This window comes from Pseudorca crassidens, chromosome 19 (genome assembly GCF_039906515.1).
Source record: "Pseudorca crassidens isolate mPseCra1 chromosome 19, mPseCra1.hap1, whole genome shotgun sequence".
In the NCBI taxonomy this organism is placed as follows: Eukaryota; Metazoa; Chordata; class Mammalia; order Artiodactyla; family Delphinidae; genus Pseudorca; species Pseudorca crassidens.
In genome coordinates this window covers 44,084,946-44,110,846 of record NC_090314.1, presented here as the reverse complement: position 1 = coordinate 44,110,846, position 25,901 = coordinate 44,084,946, and the positions used below count along the sequence as shown (strand labels likewise).

Here is a 25,901-nt window from a genome sequence, read left to right as displayed (position 1 = left end):
GCTATCGGAAAGCTCAAACCGGAGTGGAAGCGCTCTCTTAACCGACGAACGTCTGTGGAGAAGAGGTTTGCTCCGTGATTGTCTCAGTTTGCTCCGGCATAGTCGCTTGCAGGGTTCTCGAGCCGTCCTTCACGACCGTCACCATGGAGATGTCACCACTGCAGGTACGGCTCGCGGAAGGGTCGCGTCGCGGGGCCTCAACGCGGCCCGGCATCCCTTCGGCTGCCTGTGAGAGAGGGAGGCGTCTGGGCTGTGGTCCGGCAGAGGCTGACTGGGCGTCGGTGTTCCGCGTCGATCCGGGTCCCCTGGGCTCGGCGTGATCGCGAAGAGGCTGAAACCCCTTTCTCGTGCTAATAGCGAAGTATTATCGGCTAACCTGGCTTCTAGGGTGTGCAGTTGTGTTTTTACTGTGTCTAGGAATTCACTTAGTCCTGGAGTAGATCGGTGGGATCATGGTCCGCGTGGGGCTTTAAGCGGCACAGACAGATGCTCTCCTCTTCTACCTGGGGCTGAAAATGGGATTGAACGCCCCTGACCTTGGAAGGTGCAGAGCAAGGCACAGGGTTCCCACTGTGCAGCCGGCAGCCCCGAGGTGCTCAAAATACATCCCTCCAGTGTTCAAAACGTTAACGTGCCCAAAGGATGGGACCCATAGCCTCGCAAACTGCTGCTGCTGCTGAATTAGAATCTATTATTTGCCTGGGACCTAGTAGGCACTCAGTAAATATGTGTGGAGTAGGTGAAAGAAGGGGGTGTATGCTATTGATGGCGTCTAACACGTAAAAATATTTCCATGTCAGATACACTTGGCAAAATAATATGTCAATTTAAACGGACGCCTGGGAACCTGGCTGCAGTAACTTAAACTGCCATGTTTGTACAAAACGATGTCAACTCCACTGATAACTACTAAAAGGTTGTGATTTCTTATAGTGTGTGTAAGCAGATCACTATGATAGGTGTTTTGTTTATGGTTTCTGATAAACCCGTGACTCAAAATACCTTCTCTTCAATTTTTTAAAAATTGTCAGCCTGTAGATGACAATATGCAAGTCAACAAAACAAAGAAAAATGAAGATGCTAAGAAAAGACTGTCTATTGAAAGAATCTATCAAAAGAAAACACAACTGGAACATATTCTGCTCCGCCCAGACACCTACATTGGCTCTGTGGAATCAGTGACCCAGGTAAAACCAAGCTAATTAAATGCAGTTCCTAAGTAGTTAAAATGTATACTTTTCCAGGTTAATTTTCCGTACTTCATTTACTTGGAGTGTCACTGGAACTGACCTAATCTATCATGTATGTTATCCTACTAATCCAGAAGACTTTACAGTAGTCATGATGGTAAAATAGAATAAATATATGGTCAAAGTAACCATATTTCTTTGCCTTATTTCCAGCAAATGTGGGTATACGATGAAGATATTGGCATTAACTGTAGGGAAGTCACTTTTGTTCCTGGTTTGTACAAAATCTTTGATGAGATTCTAGGTGAGTGTATTCTTTTTTTTTTTTAAACATCTTTATTAGAATATAATTGCTTAACAATGTTGTGTTAGTTTCTGCTATATAACAAAGTGAATCAGCTATATGCAGGTGAGTATATGCTTTAATACAAAGGTCCACTGGTCAGATCCTTTCTAAGAAGTATCATTCCTAGCAAACCCTCTGTAGCCAGAAATCCTATCCTTTCAAACAACAGTTGGCAAAGGTGAGGCAGTCTACTGGAATCTAGGAAGTTGACTTCTTTCCTAGAAACAGGCCTATGAATAAAAATTGCTAAATGAACCTCATTAATGATATTCCTGTGCTGCTTGAGATTTTTTTCTTTTTATGTCTTAGAGTTAAAGGATGTTTTTTAAAATACTTTAATTTTTTACCAATGTGTATTTTATCTTCTTTCAGTCAATGCTGCAGACAACAAACAAAGGGACCCCAAAATGTCTTGTATTAGAGTCACAATTGACCCGTAAGTCTCTTGCTTAGTCTTTTGTTTTTTATAGCTCATTGTTACTGTTAGTTGCATTTACTTTGATTTATAGTAAAGTTGGCTTTTTTTTAAATGGGAGTTTGCAAAAGTGCAGAAAGGTAGAAGGCTAAAATGAACAATCTATGATACCTACAATCTAGATCCAACAGTTATCAACACTTTGCCATATTTGCCCCATCTATATTTTTTCTGAATCATTTCAAAATAAATTACAGTCTTTATGACACTTCATCCCTAAATATTTTAGTAAGCATCTCCACTAACTGCTCTAAGTATTCTGGAGTCTATAGCTGTTAACTTTTTCTCATGATGCTATTCAAATAGTAAACCAGCAGGTGGTGATAGAGAATAATTTGATCTAACATTTCTGCTTATAAATGTCCCCCTTTGTGGGTAGTCAGGGTGTTGCTTCCCCTTGTTATTAGCCTGATGAGTTATAACATAAACTATACTTTAGACTCTTTTTGGGAAACGTGTTAATGATGTACTCAACTGCTCCTAAGGACTTGATATCATAGTCTTTTAAAAAATGTTAAGCTAGATTTAGTTAGTCTTTTTTGTAGATAATACTCAGTACTATTTGTAATAAGAACCATAGTTTGTTTCCGGTTATAACTAAAATATATTATCTTCTTAGAATTAAAATAACTAAGAGATAAGTAAGTCCAAATAAATTTTTAGCATTTTATTGGCGAGCAGGGAAGTTTACAGTTAATAATGTCCTTTCATATTTGTTTTGCAATGTACTTTGTTGGGTGGGAAAGCTAAGGGTGCTGGGACAGTACAGATGATCCCCTTAAAAGTGATATAATAATATTGTTTCCAAATTTTGTCCTTTTCTTTCCATTGGGCATAAATCATTTCCCTTTGTTTATCCTAACATTTTAAAATTTCCTATTTTTTCAATATTATCAGTGTCTGCTCAGGTGTTGGAAAAGGATTGATTTATTGTTTTTCTCTTGGCTCCTATTTCAGGAGTGTTAGGAACTAAGCATGCCGACGTTCAAAAGGTGTATATGAAAAAGCGTCATAAAGAAATTGAGACTTGTGAACTCATGTATTTTAGAGATAATAATATTTAAATATTAAAAAATATTAAGCACTAATTTAACATCTGTTTTATAAAATTTTTTTTCACTCTTCTTTTCTTAGGGAGAATAATTTAATTAGTATATGGAATAATGGAAAAGGTATTCCTGTTGTTGAACACAAAGTTGAGAAGATGTATGTCCCAGCTCTCATCTTTGGACAGCTCCTAACTTCTAGCAACTATGATGATGAAGAAAAGAAAGTAACGGGTAGAGTATTGAGGAAAATAAAAAACATATTTGTTGCTGAAAAAAAATACATCTTTTAAATGACTGTCTGTGGCATAAAGGTTAAAAGCATGGAAATAAATCTCTGTAATTGAATAACATTGCCAGTGATTAAGAAATAAAGCTGTTAATGAGATAAGAACAATTAAATAGTATTTTACCTTTATTTGCCCAGGTGGTCGAAATGGCTATGGAGCCAAATTGTGTAACATATTCAGTACCAAATTTACTGTGGAAACAGCCAGTAGAGAATACAAGAAAATGTTCAAACAGGCAAGTAAATAGGTATCTTGTGCCTTGATTATAAATTGTACTATAGCAATTTATATTGGTATTAATGGTTTGACATAATTTATAAGCTATTTCATCATGGGAAATTATTCATAAACATATATTGGGGGGGTTGGGGGGGTTTTGGTTTTTGTTTGTTTGGGAGGGTTTTTTAGGACTTGTAAATTTGCGTTATTTAGTTCTAGTTTGTGAGATTACTTGAATTTTTTCTCTCTCCTCTATTCTTTATTTCCATAGACATGGAGGGATAACATGGGGAGAGCTGGTGAGATGGAACTCAAGCCCTTTAGTGGAGAAGATTATACATGTATTACCTTCCACCCTGATTTGTCTAAGTTTAAAATGCAAAGCCTAGACAAAGATATTGTTGCACTGATGGTTAGAAGAGCATATGATATTGCTGGATCCACTAAAGATGTCAAGGTCTTTCTCAATGGAAATAAGCTTCCAGTAAGTACTTTCCTGGGTGTGGGCAATGAGGGAATTGAGATCATTGTCAAAGGCAATGCTGATTTTTTTTTTTCCATCCCATATATTTTTCTTAACCACTTCTCAAATATGTTCCTGTAAAGAAAACATTATGCTACATTTTTTTAAATCAGTTAGCTCATTTTAAGTTCACTAAAGTCTTTCTCAAAGAATCTCCTAAATAAACCCTTTTGTGTCTTTTAATGACCATCCTCTTATGCCCATCAGTGAACACCATTTCATTCGTTTTGAAAAATCTTTACAATCTACTTTTTAATTTACTTTAAATAAATTTTTCATACTATTATTTTTAATTCCTGTTTAGATAAAAGGATTCCGTAGCTATGTAGATATGTATCTGAAGGATAAGGTAGATGAAACTGGCAATGCACTGAAAATTATCCATGAACAAGTAAACCCCAGGTGGGAAGTGTGTTTAACAATGAGTGAAAAAGGCTTTCAGCAAATCAGCTTTGTCAACAGCATTGCTACTTCCAAGGTAATTTTATTTTTGAATTATTAATCATGATTTACCTTTACATATAAGTATTATTGTTTAAATTTATAAAATGAACTTGAATATTTGGCTACCTTGGCATAAAGGAAGCTAAATTAGATTTTTTTTAATGTTTTATTATTATAATTTTGAGGGTAATGAATTTACAGTTTGGTATTTTTCCTCATTAGGGTGGCAGACATGTTGATTATGTAGCTGATCAGATTGTGACTAAACTTGTTGATGTTGTGAAGAAAAAGAACAAGGGTGGTGTTGCAGTAAAAGCACATCAGGTATGATACTTTAACGCACTGTTCTTTTTCTAAAGTCAAGAAAGAGGAGAAAGGCTATAAATAAAGCAAGGCATGAGTAAGTTTTTAGTGATTTATTATCAACTTTTACTGCAGGTAAAAAATCACATGTGGATTTTTGTGAACGCCTTAATTGAAAACCCAACCTTCGACTCCCAGACAAAAGAGAACATGACTTTACAAGTCAAGAGCTTTGGATCAACGTGCCCGTTGAGTGAAAAATTCATCAAAGCTGTGAGTACTTAGAGGAAAATAAAAAATAGAAGCACCTTCCTTTATTTTCCATTGCCCTTCTCAGCCCTGCAGAAATAAAGCTTCCTCCCACATGTCTTCTCACTCTGAAAAGGAAATAAAAAAACAACTCTTACCTCTTACCAGGTCTTACCAAGCCCTTAATCACCATCTATACACCATCTATATTTACCCATTACATGTCACCAGTTTAGATCACTACTGAATTTAACCCATCTAACTGCTTACCGAGCATTGAATGCCTAAAGTTGCTCTCAGTGGACACATCCAAAACTGAATTAGTTCTCTCCGTACTAACTGATCGCCATACAAGGAACTCCCCCACCCCCAGAAAACAAAACTATTTCCTGTTTTAGTCAAAGGCCCCAACTAACCACTAGGTTGCATAAATCTAAATCCAAATTCCTTAATTTGGCCTGCAAGACCCTGCCATTTCCAACCTCATCTCAGTACCACTTTTCCTACATTATCTAAGCTTCACTTCTACTGGCTTTAAATGACTCAAAAGCAGAGTACTCTTCCCCCTCCTTAGAGCTTTTTCACATTTCAGGCAGAGGATTACTCTGCCTGAAATGCTTTACACTTGGCTATTTTAAGTCTTTTTTTTTAATATTTATTTATTTATTTATTTATGCATGCTGTGCCAGGTCTTAGTTGTGGCACGTGGGATCTTCATTGCAGCATGCGGAATCTTTAGTTGCAGCATGCGGAATCTTTATTTGCAGCATGCGGACTTCTTAGGTGCGGCATGCAGACTCTAGATGCAGCATGTATGCAGGATCTAGTTCCCTGACCAGGGATCGAACCCAAGGCCCCTGCATTGGGAGCACAGAGTCTTACCCAGTGGACCAAAGGGAAGTCCCCAACTACTTTAGGTCTTAAATGTCATTTCCTCAGGAAAGCTTTTACTTTCTACTTCTTTCCCTAAGTTTGTTCCCATATAACACTGGACATGCATTACTATATATAACATGCTTTTCACTTATCTGTAACACCTGTCACACTTGTAATTTCTCATTTTATTTCTGTCTTCCTTGTAGTAAACTAAACTCCTTGAGGACAAGGACCATGTCTAATTTGTTTTAACCAATAGATCTCCACATGCAGCTCAGTGCCTGGCACAATATAAGTATGTAGTCAATAAATATTTATTGAATGAATGAACCCAAAGGAACCAGCTCCCTCAGTAGTGGTAACCTGAGGCAGGAAGACGTGCCACCCTCTATCCAGACATTACTTTTCTACCTCTTTTCATCTTTGAATTCTTTTTATTTTTGTGTGAGCTCATTTGTACTCCAGATTTCTGACAGAACTCTTCTTCCCTAACATGAATCCTCTCATTTTCAGGCAATTGGCTGTGGTATTGTAGAAAGCATACTAAACTGGGTGAAATTTAAGGCCCAAGTCCAGTTAAACAAGAAGTGTTCAGCTGTAAAACATAACAGAATCAAAGGAATTCCCAAACTTGATGATGCCAATGATGCAGGTACACATTTAATCATGTTTCCAAACTTTAAATCTTGAAGTTCAGTTATTTGTTTTATTCATTAACAGCATACTGTGGGTATTTTTCCCTTGACACTTAATACTCAACGGAATATTTGTACTTTGTTAAAAATCAACCAGTTCCCTGTTATTGAACACTTGGGTCATTTCAATTTTTAGCTGTTAAAAGTAGTGTTGAGATGATTATTTGGGGGTATAAAACAAGAATGTTTATACAGTAATCTATTACCTAATGTAGAGGAGAAAAAAGTCTTCTCAACCTTCTTAGGTTCCTGGCTATCTCTGAAAATTAAACTGACAAAGACAGATTAACAGGAAAAAAGCATGTGAATTTATTTAATATGATTTTTTGTGACACCAGAAAATTGTAAGGAAATGCAGACTCAAAGAAATGGTTAAACCTAAGTGGTTTTATGCTAGTTTTGATGAAGAGTGGAAAGTTGTGGAAAGATATGATAGGATAATGATTATGAGCTAAGTATAGTAAACTTGGGGAAACTTAGCAAGGCCTTTTCATTCAGATTCTTGGTGACCCTCAATCTTGGATTAGAATATTCCTTTCCACCAGGTATAAAGAGGGCATCTCCTCATGAGGGTCTTACGACATGCTTCAGGGGCGAAGTTTAACGGGGAGGTCAGGAGATCTTTCTGCTTCTACCATTTTCTCAAAATTCCGTCAGCTTAAGGTATTCAGTATGCCAAGGTGCCATATTTTGGGGTAGCATGTCTTAAACCTCATCACCAACAAATATATTAAATGTAATATGATTAAATGAATGTTTAGCAACAGTATAATTGTCATGAGAAATTAGTCTAAGAAACTTAAGACTTTATTACAAACTTAAGCTAAACTATGGATCTAATTACTTACCTCCATTTGACTCCTCAGCCAACTTGTTATGAATTGTAAATTATTTGTGTTTTATCACATGTCTGAGTTAGTATATTTGAGGTTGAACTAAATGTGCTAATATTAATTTGTTTATTTTAGGAGGCCGAAACTCCACTGAGTGTACACTTATCCTGACAGAGGGAGACTCAGCTAAAACTTTGGCTGTTTCAGGCCTTGGTGTGGTTGGGAGAGACAAGTACGGGGTTTTCCCTCTTAGAGGAAAAATGCTTAATGTTCGAGAAGCTTCTCATAAACAGGTAGAATATATAAAAACTATCTTCAGAATCTAAATCTAATTTTATAATGCAGGACTTCATGCTTGTATTTCATTCCTTTATTGGGCATTTTGAAATACACCTTGGATATTTTTTTGTTATTTTAGGAAATTGGGTACACTATAGCATATCTTAACAGATCTTTCTGACTTACTGACATATAGGCTAGTAACTCAAAATACTGGAGTTCAAGAAAACCCAAGCAACATATACTGTTGTAATTCTTTGTTCTTTTAAAGTTTATAAACAAAATAGTACATTTTTGGCTATACATCCATTTCAGATAATGGAAAATGCTGAAATTAACAATATAATCAAGATTGTGGGTCTTCAGTACAAGAAAAACTATGAAGATGAAGATTCATTGAAGACTCTGCGTTATGGGAAGATAATGATTATGACAGATCAGGTCAGATTTATTATCAAATATTTTAAATTTTTAAATTTTATTTATTTATTTATTTTTGGCTGTGTTGGGTCTTCATTGCTGTGCGCTGGCTTTCTCTAGTTGCAGCAAGCAGGGGCTACTGTTCGTTGCAGTGCACAGGCTTCTCATTGCGTTGGCTTCTCTTGTTGCGGAGCACGGGCTCTAGGCATGCGGGCTTCAGTAGTTGTGGCACACGGGCTCAGTAGTTGTGGCACACGGACTTAGTTGCTCCGCGGCATGTGGGATCTTCCAGGACCAGGGTTCGAACCCGTGTCCCCTGCATTGGCAGGTGGATTCTTAACCACTGTACCACCAGGGAAGCCCGATAGCAAATATTTTAGATTGTTAACCTAAATTAAACACATCTTATTGTTGCATTGCTTTTCTGCCATGAAAGGAAATTACTTAACTGGAGCTTTGTTCATTATTTTTAATCCACATCTAATAAGATATATTATGTTTGTATTTTATGTATATTACATATATAAGTTAAGTGAGTCTGAATTTGAATAGCCTTTTTTTTAATCCCCATAGAAAAAATTTTGAGAAATTACCAGTAAGTCAATCATAATCTTTTTAGTTTCTAAACAATTCTTTTGTGTTTTGGCTTTCCAAATATTTCTAGGACCAAGACGGTTCCCATATCAAAGGCTTGCTGATTAATTTTATCCATCATAACTGGCCCTCTCTTCTGCACCATCGTTTTCTGGAGGAATTTATCACTCCCATTGTAAAGGTATACTAATTTCTAAGATACCATAATGGATATTTTAAGGCCCTACTCCTCAACCCTGGATACACATATAACCCCAGTGATGTATGATGGTATGCAGGGGACCCTGAAGTGTGGAAAGCCACAGCGATGTGTTTTTTACCTCAGGTGTCTAAAAACAAGCAAGAAGTGGCATTCTATAGCCTTCCTGAGTTTGAAGAATGGAAGAGTTCTACGCCAAATCATAAAAAATGGAAAGTCAAGTATTACAAAGGTTTGAAATGAAACTCACATAGAACTTCCCATTTTGTTATATTCCATTGTACAATATTATATGGAGTAACTTGGTGTTCTTGGTTTTGTAGGTTTGGGCACCAGCACATCAAAAGAAGCTAAAGAGTACTTTGCAGATATGAAAAGACATCGTATCCAATTCAAATATTCAGGTCCTGAAGATGATGCTGCAATCAGCCTGGTGAGTTTGAGTATATTTCATACATACCTTCTAGTTTTAAAAATCAATGCTTCAACTAGTCAGTTGAAACATTTAAATTTTCATATAATAAAATGTTTTATAAAATAGATTGTTTTTAGTAAGCATATCCCAAAGAAAGGAGCCAGATATTTTAGAAACTGAGTTTTTGTTGTTTATTTGTTAACTTTTTATAGAAGAAATATTTTGGAACCTATTCGTGCCAGTGACATCTTTTTCATCTTCTAATTTGTAGGCCTTTAGCAAAAAACAGATAGATGATCGAAAGGAATGGTTAACTCATTTCATGGAAGATAGAAGGCAACGAAAGTTACTTGGCCTTCCTGAGGTAAAAAAATGTTAAATATATCTCACAAAATGTACTATTTATTACCTTTAGAATTGACATTATAGCAAATTAAAGTTACTGAATAATAAGTACCTCAGTTAAAAAGTTAATGGATAACTATTTATAAATATCCTTATTCTTATTTAGACTGCTGCATAAATGTATTGGACCTGAAAGAAACTACAGAGTCAATGCACTTTTTTCCTGATTGTGCAGCAATTAAATTCATTTTGTCTTTAAAACATAAAATACTTCATAATTCTTTGCTTTTGAGGGAGTTAACAATTATCATAGAAGTGATAATGCTAACATGTGTTTTTGTTTTATTTTTGTATTAAGCATTGTTAAGACCATTGATATTTTTTATTTTAAACTAGATCATGTAATACTCTCTTTGGTTCCTTAGGATTACTTATATGGGCAAACTACCACATATCTGACATATAATGACTTCATAAATAAGGAACTTATCCTGTTCTCAAATTCTGATAATGAGAGGTCTATCCCATCTATGGTGGATGGTGAGTTCTATTTTTATCATAAGATGGGAATCAATGCCCCGAAATGGTTAATTTGAGGATATTAATATTTGCACTTCTTTCATTTTAAAGGTTTGAAGCCAGGTCAGAGAAAGGTTTTGTTTACATGTTTCAAAAGGAATGACAAGCGAGAGGTGAAGGTTGCCCAGTTAGCTGGGTCAGTAGCTGAGATGTCCTCTTATCATCATGGTGAGGTAAACACATAATCTATAATGTTTCCAGAAAGCATTATAGCAGAAATACCTGCAAAGTCATTCTCCAAACAGTTGATGAAAGTATAAGCTATACATCCATAGTAGAGAACAATGTGGTGGAATATATCAAACTATAAAATTGCTTATTTTTTGACCTAACAAATCTGTTTATAAAAATAATGTTCCTGTAAGGATACTATAATAGATCAAAAGATATGCAAGGATCTGTGTTCAAAGAGATTTAGTGATGTTTGCTATAACTTTGTTACGCCAAAATTTAGACATGGAAAGTGTCCATCAATTGGAAAATTATTATAAATTATGACACATCTATGAATGGAATTAGTGATATAACTTAAGTAAATCTATATGTACTAACATTGAAGAATGTCCATGTTCTATTGTCAGGTGAGGGAAAAGAAAAAAGGGGCAGAATAATACTTAAAGGAAGGATATACTCCAAATTGTTAACTTTGGTTATCGCTGGGAATTGGAAAGGGCAACTTTCCAATTTTTCATATATGTCTAAATTGTTTGACTTTATATCAATACAAACATACACCTGTTCATTTTTTATTTTGTAATTGAAATTGCTTTTTTTGCATTTATTATGTAAAACAGTTTTAAAGAATTAGATTGCCTATAAGTTTCTAGAACCTTAAAGGTAATGATTGTCTTGCCTGTTGCTTCAATCAAAATATAGCAGGTACTCAGTAAGTGTTCACATAATAAACATTTGTTGAATGCTTAGCATGTACCAAGTATACAAAGATAAATCATACATGTTCTCTACCTTTAAGATATAATCACAGTTTAACCAGAGGATTATATCTCACATACAAACACACACACACACACACACACACACACACACACACACACACACACACACCCTATAGAATAGTGATATATGCTAGAATAGAAATGAGCAAAATGTTTCACACAAAGGAGGAAATATTTCATTCTGCTGAGGGTGAATAGAGGAGCTATACCTTCAAGGTTGAGTAGGACTTGATAGAAATTACTGGAAGGCAAGATCCCTGAACTTGGAGCCAGAATTCTTAGGTTTAGGGTACTACTCCTGCCATGTATTTATCTGGGAAAAGCCAATAAATATCTACACTTCATAAAACCTTACAGGATTATAGTGAAACACACTCATGATAACAAACATGTTATTATTGAGAGACTACAGATTAGATTAATGAATCTTTTTCCCCCCACCCACAGATGTCACTAATGATGACCATTATCAATTTGGCTCAGAACTTTGTGGGTAGCAATAATCTGAACCTCTTGCAGCCCATTGGTCAGTTTGGTACCAGGCTGCATGGTGGCAAGGATTCTGCTAGTCCTCGATACATCTTCACAATGCTCAGGTGGGTATGCTTCCAATTTTTTTGTGAATTGCCATTTCCGATTTTGAAGTATTGTGAGATTTAGTTGACCAAAAATAGAAAAATCCAGTTAATTGGAAAATAGATTTTTGATGCAGATGCTTGGATTATTAATTGTTTAAAACTAGCTCTTTAAAGTTTAACTATGCTACTCTTTGCAATGAGTAGAAAGTCAAAAATCTATTTCAGTTTGATAGCTTAGCCTTTGTATCCCTTAGAAGTATTGTTTCCTTGCCAAACTATAAATGTTTTTACTCCCATTTCTTTTATTTTATTCTCTTTCTCCATATAGAGCGGTGGTGCTCAACCAGGGTAGATTTTACCCTTCAGGGCACATGTGGCAATGTCTGGAGACATTTTTGATTGTCATGACTAGGGAGCCATGCCACTGGCATCTAGTGAGCAGAGGCCAGGGATATTGCTAAACACTCTGTAATGCACAGGGCGGCACCCCCACGGCAAAGAAGAAAGATGGCAGTAGTGCCAAGGTTGGGAAGCCCTGTAGAGTTTGAGCCGGAGTAAAGAACTTGATTCTTCTTAAATACCACAAGTTGAAATTTTACTTCCTTTACAAGTCTATGGAAAGTACATTATGAGTGGTCAGTTTTCACCTGTCATCTTATTCAACTTTTCAACAGCATAGGGTACGGTAATCACTCCATCCTTGAAAGTCTTCTTTCATTATTTGTCCTCCAAGACACCAGACTGTTGGTTCTCCTCCCTATTAGTCTTCACTGGGTCATTCTCATCTTCCCAACCTCCAAATACTGGCCTGCCCTAGGGCTCCTTCATCAGACCTCTTTCCACTAACTATACTGCCTTCCCATCCATGGATGGTACCTCGTACATCCAGTCTCATAGCTCCAGCCCTACCCTCTAAATTTCATGTCCCCTCTCAACATTTACCACCTGGATGTCTAATAAGTATCTCAAACGTTAAATTCAAAACCATATCCTTAGTCCCTTTCTCAGTAAATGGAAAGCCATCCTTCTAATTCTCAGGCTCAAAATTTGGAGTTACCTTTGACTCCTTTTCTCCACATTTGCATCCCTGTGGGCTCCACATTGGAAAATACTAAGCCACCCCATTCATTATATTCATACAGACTATTATATTCTACCATTCTTCTTTCTTTTGGCAGCCAGTTGATTTTTTAAAATAGGTTACTCTGGTTCAGAACCTTCCAACTTCTTCCTTCAGAGAAAAACTAAAGCCCTATTTTAGCAAACCAGACCCTATATGATATGTGCTCCCACTCCCCATGTCTTTTGATTCCATCTCCTACTATCTCTGCTTCAAACACACCTGGCCTCTTTGCCTATAGTCAAACATGCCTTCAGGGCCTCTGACTTACTGGTCCCTCTGCTTGCAGTACTCTTTCTCTCAGTTTCTTCTCTGCTCAAATGTTATCCTATCAGAAAGTGCTTACCATTCCTTAGCATCCCCTCAATCAATCTTAGCTACTTTATTTTTCTATTTAGCATTTACCGTACCGCCTGACAAAATGCCTGTACTAGAATATCTCCCTGTACTGAGCTCCTTAAAGACTGAGGCTTTATATCTGCAGTGCCTGGCATGTAGAAAGTACTCAGTAAATAATATTGGTAAATGAATATTAGTCAGCAAGTAAAGCCAAAGTAATTTTCATGTATATATCTGAGATAACATATGTTCTTTCCGTGAAAGTTGTGTCAAAGCCAATATTTTTCTAAAATAACATTCTTTGTTTTCTTTAGCCCTTTGGCTCGGTTGTTATTTCCACCAAAAGATGATCACACGTTAAGGTTTTTATATGATGACAACCAACGTGTTGAGCCTGAATGGTACATTCCTATTATACCCATGGTGCTGATAAATGGCGCTGAAGGAATTGGTACTGGGTGGTCCTGCAAAATCCCCAACTTTGATGTTCGTGAAGTTGTGAATAACATCAGACGTTTGATGGATGGAGAAGAACCTTTGCCAATGGTAACTATTCTGTGGTACTAGGAACTTTATTAGTTTTCCTCTGGTTTCAATTCAGCAGTTGATATGGTTAAAGAAGACACAAATAGAAAATTTATTTCATGCTTAATATTAGATTTATTGTTTAATGCTGTTGGGATTTGTTTTAGTATCACATTTAGAAAATATTCTTTTTTAAAATACTAATTTAGCTTCCAAGTTACAAGAACTTCAAGGGTACTATTGAAGAGCTGGCTCCAAATCAATATGTGATTAGTGGTGAGATGTCTATTCTTAATTCTACAACCATTGAAATCTCAGAGCTTCCCATCAGAACATGGACCCAGGTACGTAATTATGGGTTTCTTTTTTGATTTTTGTGATAGGGGAAACATTTTTTATACTGATGTTTGTTGAATATTCAGGAGCCTATGTTTGAGAAACTTACAAAAGGATTATTTCTTTCTTTAGACATATAAAGAACAGGTTCTAGAACCCATGTTGAATGGCACTGAGAAGACACCCCCTCTGATAACAGATTATAGGGAATACCACACAGACACCACTGTGAAGTTTGTTGTGAAGATGACTGAAGAAAAACTGGCAGAGGCAGAGAGAGTTGGACTACACAAAGTCTTCAAACTCCAAACTAGTCTCACATGCAACTCTATGGTATGTCTTGTTTCATGAGAAATATGTATGTTTCCATTTATATTAAAGATTAATATCAATTTTAAAAGGATATCTTAGGCTACTTTTACAGTTTCAAAGGATAAAGTCATTTCTCTAAAACGATTAAAGTTTAGCCAATTTATCTGTTGTTGACTCCAATCTTGTTTTTCTTTTCTAGGTGCTTTTTGACCACGTAGGCTGTTTAAAGAAATACGACACAGTGTTGGATATTCTAAGAGACTTCTTTGAACTCAGGCTTAAATATTATGGATTAAGAAAAGAATGGCTTCTGGGAATGCTTGGCGCTGAATCTGCTAAACTGAATAATCAGGCTCGCTTTATCTTAGAGAAAATAGATGGCAAAATAATCATTGGTATGTTTTTGGAACAATAACTTCCTGTACTAAAATTACTATCGTACCTCACTTCCTTTAAACATTTTTGGTGAGAGGGATGATGGAGAGGGCGGGCAAAATCCGTTTATTTCCACTGGTTACACGTACAGGTATTTCTTTCAAATACCTAAATTAGCATTTATAGTTTAAAAGAGATAGCTTTTCCTAGATTGAGCGTCGTAAGAAATCAAGATTTAGTTAACATTTAGACAGGAAAAGAACAGAGAGCTAGAAGAGGTCCCTGTGTAAACTGATTGATAAAGAGCAGAGATAAGTCTGATAGAAAAACAAAAAAAGGAAGGAGGATTTTAAATGGCTTATATTATAAGTAAATGGTATACTCAAGACTGAAAGTCATGTCTAAGGGAATTTTTTTAAGACATTCTAGAAGCAACTAAATCAGAGTTTAAGTAACCAGGAAGAAAACAGTTTTGACTAAAGCTGGAGGGTTGAAAGAAATGGCTCAGCTCTGGCCAGAGTAAACTAGAAAAGCCAGGTAACTATGGGTTGTAGTAGCAAGTCCCAAAACATGACAACACAAGTTACCAGTGATCACAGGATCATTTTCTGATGGTACATGAAAATGTTTAACTTAGTAGTTACATGTTCATTTTCATGGATATTTTAAAATACAATAACGATGGCATATCAGTCCCCTAATTTCACAGATGATATTGCTTAAGACAAAGCTAAAATAAGTAATATTGGATATGACTCAAGGAAAAATAAAAAGTAAAAAGTATTTAGTTGACTGGAATTTAGGAAATACTAGAGACTATCCAGTCTTCTTGAGGAGTAAATATAGAGGGCCTAAAAGTGTGACCTATATCAAGTTAATTGATGAAAGGTGGTACTCAAAACCTCACTCTATTATAACTAGTAACTCTCAGTGTCCCTCAAAGTCTAACAAATTGATTGCAGTAAACTTTGGGAGAGGGGTGCTATAGAAAAAAGGGAACAAATGCATTATAGGGGACTATAATCAAGAGAAATCAATGTCTGAATGAGTGGCACTAAAAACTTGCCCACTCGGGTGTTGAAATTAAAAGACCAGGGAGGAGACTCCCCTGGTGGCGCAGTGGTTAAGAATCCTCCTGCCGGGCTTCCCTGGTGGCGCAGTGGTTGAGAGTCCACCTGCCGATGCAGGGGACACGGGTTCGTGCCCCGGTGCTGGTAGATCCCACATGCCACCGAGCGGCTGGGCCTGTGAGCCATGGCCGCTGAGCCTGCGCGTCCAGAGCCTGTGCTCCGCAACGGGAGAGGCTCCTGCCAATGCAGGGGACGTGGTTTCAAGCCCTGGTCCGGGAAGATCCCACATGCCACGGAGCAACTAAGCCCGTGCGCCACAACTACTGAGCCTGCGCTCTAGAGCTCGCAAGCCACAACTACTGAGCCTGCGTGCCACAACTACTGAAGCCCGCGTGCCTAGAGCCCGTGCTCCGCAACAAGAGAAGCCACCGCAATGAGAAGCCTGCGCACCGCAACGAAGAGTAGCCCTGGCTCGCCGCAACTAGAGAAAGCCCATGAGCAGCAGTGAAGACCCAACACAGCCAAAAATAAATAATAAATAAATAAATTTTTAAAATAAATAAATAAATAGAAGACCAGGGGATATAATTGAGGTCAATATTTATCAGAAATAAAGGTTTTGATTGTCTTGTTATTCAAGTTATGATTAAGTCACTACCTCATATATGATTTGACTGCCCCCTTGTGGTAATTTACATTTGTCAGTGGTTTAGGAGCAGACTTGACTATCCACCAGGATGTACAAATTTATGCAAGAAGACAGTTTAATCTCCAGTTTTAATCTTTTCACTTAATATGGTAAAACCTTATCCCGTTCCTAAAATATTGCTCAAAACTACTATCTCTGTTCACATTTGTTTAAACAGAAAACAAGCCTAAGAAAGAATTAATTAAAGTTCTGATTCAAAGAGGTTATGATTCGGATCCTGTGAAGGCTTGGAAAGAAGCCCAGCAAAAGGTAACTTCTTGGTTAGCATTTTCTGTCTTATTAAAGACTATGTATAGTCTAATGTCTATGTTTCACATTTCCTATTAAAGCTACATTTTAATTTCTCCTTTAGGTTGCAGATGAAGAAGAAAATGAAGAGAGTGACAATGAAAAGGAGACTGAAAAGAGTGACTCTGTAACAGATTCTGGACCAACCTTCAACTACCTTCTTGATATGCCTCTTTGGTATCTAACCAAGGAAAAGAAAGATGAACTGTGCAGACTAAGAAATGAAAAAGTGAGTTGTTGATGGATAGTACATGTTGCTTGGTTGTATTCCAATGGTGAAAGTAAATTGTGTGCTTTGGGAAAATGCTGTTTATGCACATAAATTAACTTAATTTTCTGACTATCTTATGAAGGAGCAAGAGCTAGAAACATTAAAGAGAAAGAGTCCATCAGATTTGTGGAAAGAAGACTTGGCTGCTTTTGTTGAAGAGCTGGAGGTATGTAGTTTATAATGCCTGTGTTAGAATTTTTATTAATGAAATAATGTATTCTAGCAATATACCTCTTTGTCAAGAAATTTCACAATTGGCAATAGAAAGAATATAGGAGGCATGGAGATACATTCCAAGATAACACATAAAATAACATTGTTAGAAACTAGTTAGAATAAAGTAAATGGTGCCAAGAAACATACTACCTAAAAGTTTTTGGACAAAGAGGGGAAAGGGCAGGAGTTGATTTTTCACCTATTGGGACTGAGAAGATAAAGAGAATTCAAACACGGAAGAAAACCAGCCCAGTCCCTCAAGTAAACCTGAAAGGACAAAAATAGTTTCCTTCAGGGCTAGCTAATCAGTAGTTTCAGGAGATCCTCTGTTACCAAAATTGCTAATGTGGTTTGTTCTCCAGTATTATCTTAACATAAGAAAAAGTATTTCATAAATTAAGATAAAAGGCCTAACATGTAGATTTATATTATTGTACTTCAGTTTGGATGTCCAGCTTGTAATCAGTTGATTGGATAAATGTACATAACTGGAATCACATCCTTTCTTATTTCTTAATTGAGTTTACAAAGTATGCCTTAATATTGGTGGTATACTTGATAGAACAGCTTATCACAAATTTATGTTAAGATGTAACAAATTGAAATCAGTTTAACCGTTGCCTTTTATTCTGTCCCTATAAAGTGGCATCGATGTTGTAATGTCTTTGTTAGCTTATAAACTTGCTTTCTTTTTTTTTTTTCTTACATCTTTATTGGAGTATAATTGGTTTGCAATGGTGTGTTAGTTTCTGCTTTATAACAAAGTGAATCAGTTATACATATGTTCCCATATCTCTTCCCTAAACTTGCTTTTTTATATCAACCTTTTGTAGGCTGTTGAAGCAAAGGAGAAACAAGATGAACAAATAGGACTTCCTGGGAAAGGTGGGAAAGCAAAGGGGAAAAAAACACAAAGGGCAGAAGTTTTGCCTTCTCCATGTGGAAAAAGAGTCATCCCCCAAGTGACCATAGAGATGAAAGCAGAGGCAGAAAAGAAAATTAAAAAAAAAATTAAGGTAATACTCTTGAAAGCATTATACATAAAACACTTCAAGTATTTTTCCACTTAAAATTGAACTAATCATAAAACTTCTAATCCCGTACTCAGGAATTTATCAACTAATCATAACTTTCCTTTCTTATGAGCCTGATTTTTTTAATGTTTAAGTATCTTGAAAAAGTCATACCCATACCCTTTTTTATTCAGAGCTCTTAGCCAAAATACAAAGAAAAAAAAAAATCACTCTTTGACAGATATATATTTGTATATTTGACCTTATATTATTCCAAATAATAAACGGGCAGAACTTAACCATTTTTGTCTTGCTGTCTTTTAGAATGAAAATACTGAAGGAAGCTCTCGAGAGGATGGGATGGAAATAGAAGGCCTAAAACAGAGATTAGAAAAGAAACAGAAAATAGAACCAGGTATTAAAACATTTTAAGGAAAATCATATAGAGTTGAGACTAAATTATGTTTGTTACCTAGTACGTTCCATATAGATGTTCAAAAGTTCTTATTGAGGTACATGAAGAAGGGCTATATCTGAAGTATACTTGAACTTCCCTAACATTGTCCTTGGGATTTGATTTATTTTAGAAGAGATCATTTTGTAATGAAATACTTTGTTGGGATCTAAAGAAAGTGTTCAGTTTATTAGATTTCACTTTCTAGCCAGTTATGAGGTTTTAATATATGTAATATATTCATATGTAAAGCTTCTTGAGGACAGTCACCATATCTTAGTCATGTTGTTTTATCCCTAGAGTTCAACACCATGCCTGGGATATACTTAACACTCACTCAGTAAATTAAATAGAAGTAAAAATTCTGTTAACCATTTGATTATGCCTTTACTGAATATCTACTTTTTTCTAACTTCTTCATTGAGATATTCACATACCAAATTCACTCATTTAAAGTGTACCATTCAGTGGTTTTAGTATACTCAGTTTTAGAACAGTTTCTTGTCCTGGAAAGAAACACTGTACGCAATTACTGGTCACCCCCCATTTTCTCCCAACTCCCCCTCCCTCTAGGCAACCACCAATTTACTTTCTGTGTCTAGATTGCCTATTCTGGACATTTCCTATGAATGGAATCATATAATATGTTCTTCTGTGGCTGGCTTCTTCACTTAGCATGTTTTCAAGGATCACTCATGTAGTAACATGTATCAATACTTCATTCTATTTTGTTGCCAAATAGTTTTTCATTGTATGAATATACCACATTATATTTATTTGTTCGCCAGCTGCTAGATATTTGAATTGTTTCCACTTTGGGGCTTTTATATTTCTTTGGCGAAATGTCTATTCAGATCCTTTGCCCATTTTTTAATTGGGTTATTTATCTTTTTATTGTTGAGTTAGTTGTAAGAGTTCTTTATATTCCAGATGCCAGACCTTTATCAGATATATGATTCTCAAATATTTTCTGCCAGCCTGTGGATTATCTTTTCATTTTCTTGATGGTGTCCTTTGAAGCACAAGTTTTTAATTTTGATGAAGTCTAATTTATCTTCTTTTTTTCTTTTGTTGCTCATGTTTTTGGTGTCATATCTAATCTTTTGCCAAATCCAAGGTCATTAAGATTTACCCCTAGGGTATTCCCTGGCAGTCTAGTGGTTAGGACTCCATGCTTTCATTGCTATGGGCCCGGGTTCAATCCCTAGTTGGGGAACTAAGATCCCACAAGCTGTGCGGCGAAAAAGAAGAAAAGAAAAGATTTACCCCTTATCTTCTTCTAAGAGTTTTTAGTTTTAGCTCTTACATTTAGGTAATTTTGAATTAAGTTGTATATGGCATAAGGAAGGGGTCAACTTCATTCTTTTGCATGTGGATATCCAGTTGACCCAGCACCATATATTGAAAAACCTTCTTCCCTGTTGAATTGTCTTCACCATTGCCAAAAATCTATTGACCATAAATATTAAGGTTTATTTATGGATTCTTAACTATTCCATTGATTGATGTATATGTCTATCCTTGAGTATCTACTTTTGATAGATAACGTTCAGTTCTGTGGGGAATACAAAGATGAATAAAATAATTGGAAACATCTTAGTATTAAAAAGAAGTAATAAAAGTATGTTGTGTGTGCTGTGTTGTGGAAAATTATATATTGGCCTTATAATACAGCACATATTTAACTTTAAACCTACCTAGCAATCAATTAGCATATAAAAGCAGTGAATCAGATAAGTATTTTGAACATTCACGTTTCCCATCACTATCTCAAGTCTTGTGAGGACACAAGAAGTGGGGAAGCATGGCGCTTACCCTCAAGAGGTTTATCAGGAAAGAAAGGTAAAGCAGTACATACTAGCCATTGTAGGGATTTAGAGAAAGGTGAGATCAGTGTGGGTACATGTAGATTGCAGAGGCTTTGTGAAAGAGGTAAAACTTGGTTTAGAGTCTTAAAGATTGGGTAAGATTTAGGTATTCTAGACTGGGAGAAGGCAAATGGACATATAATATGCATGGGACGATGAGAAGGCCCCTTAACAGAGTGGAAAATAGTAGAAAATAGTTAAACCAGATTATGGAGAGTTAGAAAACCAGGTTGTTGGAGGAGGGTGGATAAGATTAGATTCAACTAGGAGATATGAAATAGGTAGGTGTATGAAGGAAGAATATGAAGAAAGGACTAAGTCAGATCAATAAGGAGTCTGTCCTTATCTTTGGGCCTAGATGAGGGAAATAAATAGCAAAGGATTGGTATGAGAGACATTTGAGGAAAAGAATTAACAAGACTTAGTGACTTTAAACCTCCTTAACTCAGCCATTAAATGCTCCTCGAGGTTCGGGCCCAGCCATTCTGTTCCCTTTGAGCTGTTTCCCTCGCCTTGACTTCAGCAGTAACCTTCTGTTGATCTTGCATCTGTTCTTGTGCCTTTCCCATCTCCACACTACAGTCTGAGAGAACTCTAAAATGCAAATCTGGTCATATTGATTCCCTGTTTAAAACAAAATCCTTAACAAGACCAGCCACTCTCTTGGGACTTCCCCGGTGGTCCAGTAGTTAGACTCCGCCTTCCAATGCAGGCGGCGGCACAGGTTCGATCCCTGGTCGGTCAGGGAACTAAGGTCCCACATGCCGCGGGGTGCAGCCAAAGACTTTTAAAAAAAGACCAGCCACTCTCCCTCTGACTTCTGCTTTCCAGCCATAATGGATTTCTTTCAGTTTCCTAAGTGCACTATGTTTTCTCACAGGGCTTTGTACATGTTATTTCCTAAACTGGAATGTTTTGTCATCCAACTCCCTTCAACTAGTTAACTTAAGCATCTCTTTCTTGGAAAACCCTCTTATTTATATACATATGCATACATACTACATGCCCTATGTAAACATATATACCATGTGGGATTATTATTATATATGGGATTAGATAACCAAACTATAAGCTCCACAGAAAGGGGGACTATGTCCTTTTCTGTTCACCATTCTATTCCCAGTACTAGCACAGAGTTCAATAAATATTTGAAGGATGGATGGATGATAGATGGAGAAAAGTGAGTCAAAGAATATGTAAACATGGTTAATTCCTATCTCCCTTCCAGGTACCAAGACAAAGAAACAAACTACATTGCCATTTAAACCAGTCAAGAAAGCCAAAAAGAGAAACCCCTGGTCTGATTCGGAATCAGATATAGACAGTAACGAAAGTAATTTTGATGTCCCTCCCCGAGAAAAAGAGCCACGGAGAGCAGCAAGTAAGGAAGAGTGAAGATTTGAATGGGCAATCTATTTCAAGGCACATAATCCCAGAAATTGTTATATCTTAGAGCAGTAATTACATTTTTGAGAAACTAAAACATCTTTTAGAAGATTAAACTGAAGCTTATATCTTCAGGAAATGTTATATTAATCTGTGGATTAAATATTTCTCCTGTTATCCTCTTTGATTCTTTGTATATGTATATTTTTAACAGCAAAAACCAAATTCACAATGGATTTGGATTCAGATGAAGATTTCTCAGATTTTGATGAAAACACTCAAGATGAAGATCGTGTCCCATCAGATGCTAGTCCACCTAGGACCACAACTTCCCCAAAGTAAGTATCCTCTCTAATAGGGATTTTATCATGATTGTTTTTAATAGCTGATGATATATTCTTTGTTGACACATTTAGAATTGGTCATCAGGATTTTTTTATTATTATTATTCTAGACATACTAACAAAGAACTGAAGCCACAGAAAAGTGCCACATCAGGTATGTTAAGTAAAAGTAGTGAGATGTCTGCTTTATTGGAGCACTCAGGTCCACCCGGCTTCTAACCCGGCCTACATTATCCAAGTCCTATCTTTGAAAATAAATGTGGGTTCTTGTTAGCATTACATTGATATTGTTCATTAGGTTTAGTTTTGCACATAAATAGGTTCTACATTTAAACTAAATGTACTAAAAGTAATCATTTGCTTGCCAGGTACTATGCTAGGTGCTAGAGATACAAAAACTTATTGTTTGCTCATGAAGAACTCAGTAATTAGAACAGAGTTATAAAAGCGTGTTTGAAATATTCCAGGAAAGTCACAGACTTTGTGTTTAAATAGAAATTCAGAGCAGGGACAAAAGCAGTAAACAGATTTTCATGTATTGCTTATATGTATTATTTTCCTTTCCATTTGAAGTAACGGACCTTAACGCTGATGATGCCAAGGATAATGTACCACCTCCTCCAAGCTCTCCTGCTGCTGATTTCCCAGCTGCAACTAAAACCACAAACCCTGTTCCTAAAAAGAACGTGACAGTGAAGAAGATGGCAGCAAAAAGTGAGCCTCAGTCTTTGAGATGGGTTAATATTGGGATTAGCTACTGGCTGCCACAAGTCAGCTTCAATTTTTATTCCCCAAATTTACTATATTGAAATTAAGCCTTTACCAACTGAAAACAAATCTTTAGATCTTCATAATCAAAATTGCTAGTCAAAAGGTTTAAAAATAACATGTTTCTCAAAATGCCAGGTGTTAGTTAGCTCATTTCTATGACAGGGATGGGAGTTAGAAACAGTTGCAAATGTTTAACATGAAGCATATACCTACAAAAAAATCATATGCTTAAGAATACTTTGATTCTCTAATGCATTTCATCTCTGTTAGGTTGTCTTTTCCTATGTTAAATATAAGCAGTCAACAGGTTGCTAAAGAAGGTTCACTGTGGGAACAATTCAGCTAAGAGTGTCCCTGACAAATTCCTGTGTTCACTTGCAGGTCAGTCTTCCACCTCTACTACAGGGGCCAAAAAAAGGGCTGCACCAAAAGGAACCAAAAAGGATCCAGACTTGGATTCTGATGTCTCTAAAAAGCCTAATCCCCCCAAAACCAAGAGTCACCGCAAAAGGAAGCCGTCCACTTCTGATGACTCCGACTCTAATTTTGAGAAAATGATTTCTAAAGCAGTCACAAGCAAGGTATTTATCCTAGTCAGTCCTTTTGCTGTAGGTATTTTGAAGCACATAACCAAGCTTTGCTCCTAATAATTTGGCACATTTTTAAGGAAATAAATTTAAATCCCATAGTCCGTTAGCCTTTTACTCTATGTAGTTTAGTTGTAAAAAAGTTAAATATGCCACTAATTAGTCAATGAGAGAGTTGCCTTCAGTCTATTTCTTTCCTTCTTTCTATTTTTTTAAAAAATTTATTTATTTATTTTTGGCCCCGTTGGGTCTTCATTGCTGCACGTGGGCTTTCTCTAGTTGCCGCGAGCAGGGTCTACTCTTCGTCGTAGTACACGGGCTTCTCACTGTGGTTCTCTTTTGGAGCACGGGCTCTAGGCACGCAGGCTTCAGTAGTCGTGGCACGCGGGCTCTAGAGCGTAGGCTCAGTAGTTGCGGTGCACGGGCTTTGTTGCTCTGAGGCATGTGGGATCTTCCCGGACCAGGGCTCGAACCTGTGTCCCCTGCATTGGCAGGCGGATTCCCTGTGCCACCAGGGAAGTCCCAATTTCTTACTACTCATTAGAAGGTGGAAAACTCCTTGAGTTGTAGTCTGTTGATATATTTTTTGCATCGAAATTCTGCTGTCAGGTTGACATTGTACAAACTACTTGGGCTTTTCTCTTTTAGAAACCCAAGGAGGACAGTGATGACTTCCACCTGGACTTAGACTCAGCTGTGGCTTCTCGGGCAAAATCGGGACGGACAAAGAAACCTATAAAGTACCTCGAAGAATCAGATGAAGATGATCTGTTTTAAAATGTGAGGTGATTATTTTAAGTAATTGTCTTATTGAGCTCAAGACTGGTTTTAAATTTATGTGAATCTCTCAGTTTCTTCCCCTCTGAATTTAGTTTGGGGAAGGTAGTTTTAATTCAGAACCATCAAAGTGAAGTAGAGCCCAAGTGTCCCTTATCTTTATATAATACTGTCTAAGTAGTGACCATCTCGCGGGATTGTTTTTTCTCTGCTTTGTATATGTATTGAGTCTGTTTTCTTTTGTCTTTTAAATCTGATTTTAGGTTCTTCTGGGCCCTAGAGGCAGTTGTGTGGTCACTTCAGCATAATGTAGTTTGACCACTCATTAAGCTAAAATTGGAGCACTTTGACATAAAAGTTTCTACTCTGCCTACTTTCTGAAAATATGAGATACAGCATGATGAGTTTCTCTGTTTTATCTTAGTTTCATAGATAATTTTCCATCAGATAGAACTTTATGTAGTTCCAGTACCAAATACTTCTCGCTCAGCCTTTTATGTGCTGAATTTTTAAGCAGTGAAAAATTGTTCATATTCTTCATATCTTTTTGAATGAGCTGAAGAAAAACACCATGGCTGTGTCTCTATAACCTCAACACAGTCAATTAGATGAAGAAAATTAGACCCTAAGTTGAGATTATCTCAACTCTTGACTTGTCCCCTCTGGCTGCCTGTGAGTCTGAATCTCCCAAGGAACAAATTTCTAGGAGGCACTAGATTGCAGAAGAGTCGGGGACAGCATTCTCTCAAAGATCTTATATATTATATTGATGCCATACTCAGCAGCGAGCTGTTACATCCAGTTTGAGGAAATCTCCATAATTTTCAACTTGTAAACTTTTTAAGACCTTCCTGCATTCGTTATATGTGTGTGAGTTGAGTGGTGTTATCAATGTTTTTCGTAACTATTTACTATGTTTTCTCTATTTAGCTTAATTCCAACAATTTTGTGCTTTAATAAAATGTTGTAGATATTGCAACCCGTGATTGTTGCCCATTTTCCCCCTGCACTACACTCTTTTCCTTAGTCTAAAATATATCCTTCTTCACTCTTCACTGTAAAATGGTTTTGAGAACTATTCTGATCATTTTCTGATGTGCCTGCTCCTGGCCATAGTGATAGTTCTGAGGGAGAGGCACCATGACCTAACTGGGGCCAACCAGGTTTATTCCTGAGATTTTTAAACGTGGGAGCTAAATTCACCTCTTCCACACTCAAAAGGCATTGGCCCTACATCAATAAATAACTTTAAATATAAACTTATTTTTTTAAATGATTCCCTACTT

At 36.6% G+C, this 25,901-nt stretch overlaps 1 protein-coding gene across 1 annotated transcript; it reads left to right on the top strand.

Annotated features, from left to right (window-relative positions):
- Nucleotides 1–25,594, top strand: TOP2A (DNA topoisomerase II alpha). Its single transcript, XM_067714014.1, has 35 exons — nucleotides 1–164; nucleotides 1,032–1,187; nucleotides 1,404–1,494; nucleotides 1,909–1,972; nucleotides 3,146–3,291; nucleotides 3,485–3,582; nucleotides 3,838–4,050; nucleotides 4,394–4,567; nucleotides 4,756–4,857; nucleotides 4,972–5,109; nucleotides 6,475–6,613; nucleotides 7,625–7,782; nucleotides 8,084–8,209; nucleotides 8,853–8,963; nucleotides 9,108–9,213; nucleotides 9,305–9,414; nucleotides 9,668–9,760; nucleotides 10,167–10,281; nucleotides 10,372–10,493; nucleotides 11,724–11,872; nucleotides 13,628–13,859; nucleotides 14,048–14,182; nucleotides 14,307–14,507; nucleotides 14,686–14,881; nucleotides 16,798–16,889; nucleotides 16,993–17,157; nucleotides 17,282–17,365; nucleotides 18,249–18,431; nucleotides 18,753–18,843; nucleotides 21,979–22,131; nucleotides 22,351–22,474; nucleotides 22,591–22,634; nucleotides 23,054–23,194; nucleotides 23,633–23,832; nucleotides 24,487–25,594. Exons 1-35 carry the CDS (start codon nucleotides 144–146, stop codon nucleotides 24,613–24,615), a joined length of 4,602 nt encoding a protein of 1,533 aa, XP_067570115.1. The 5' UTR covers nucleotides 1–143; the 3' UTR covers nucleotides 24,616–25,594.
- The last annotated feature ends 307 nt before the right edge of the window (nucleotides 25,595–25,901 follow it).

Excerpts from the sequence above, each read along its gene's own strand:
- TOP2A (XM_067714014.1), top strand. The coding sequence starts at position 144 with ATGGAGATGTCACCACTGCAG. Across the intron at positions 8,964-9,107 it reads TTATCACTCCCATTGTAAAG|GTGTCTAAAAACAAGCAAGA; the intron begins GTATACTAATTT and ends TTTTTACCTCAG. Across the intron at positions 18,432-18,752 it reads AAATTAAAAAAAAAATTAAG|AATGAAAATACTGAAGGAAG; the intron begins GTAATACTCTTG and ends GCTGTCTTTTAG.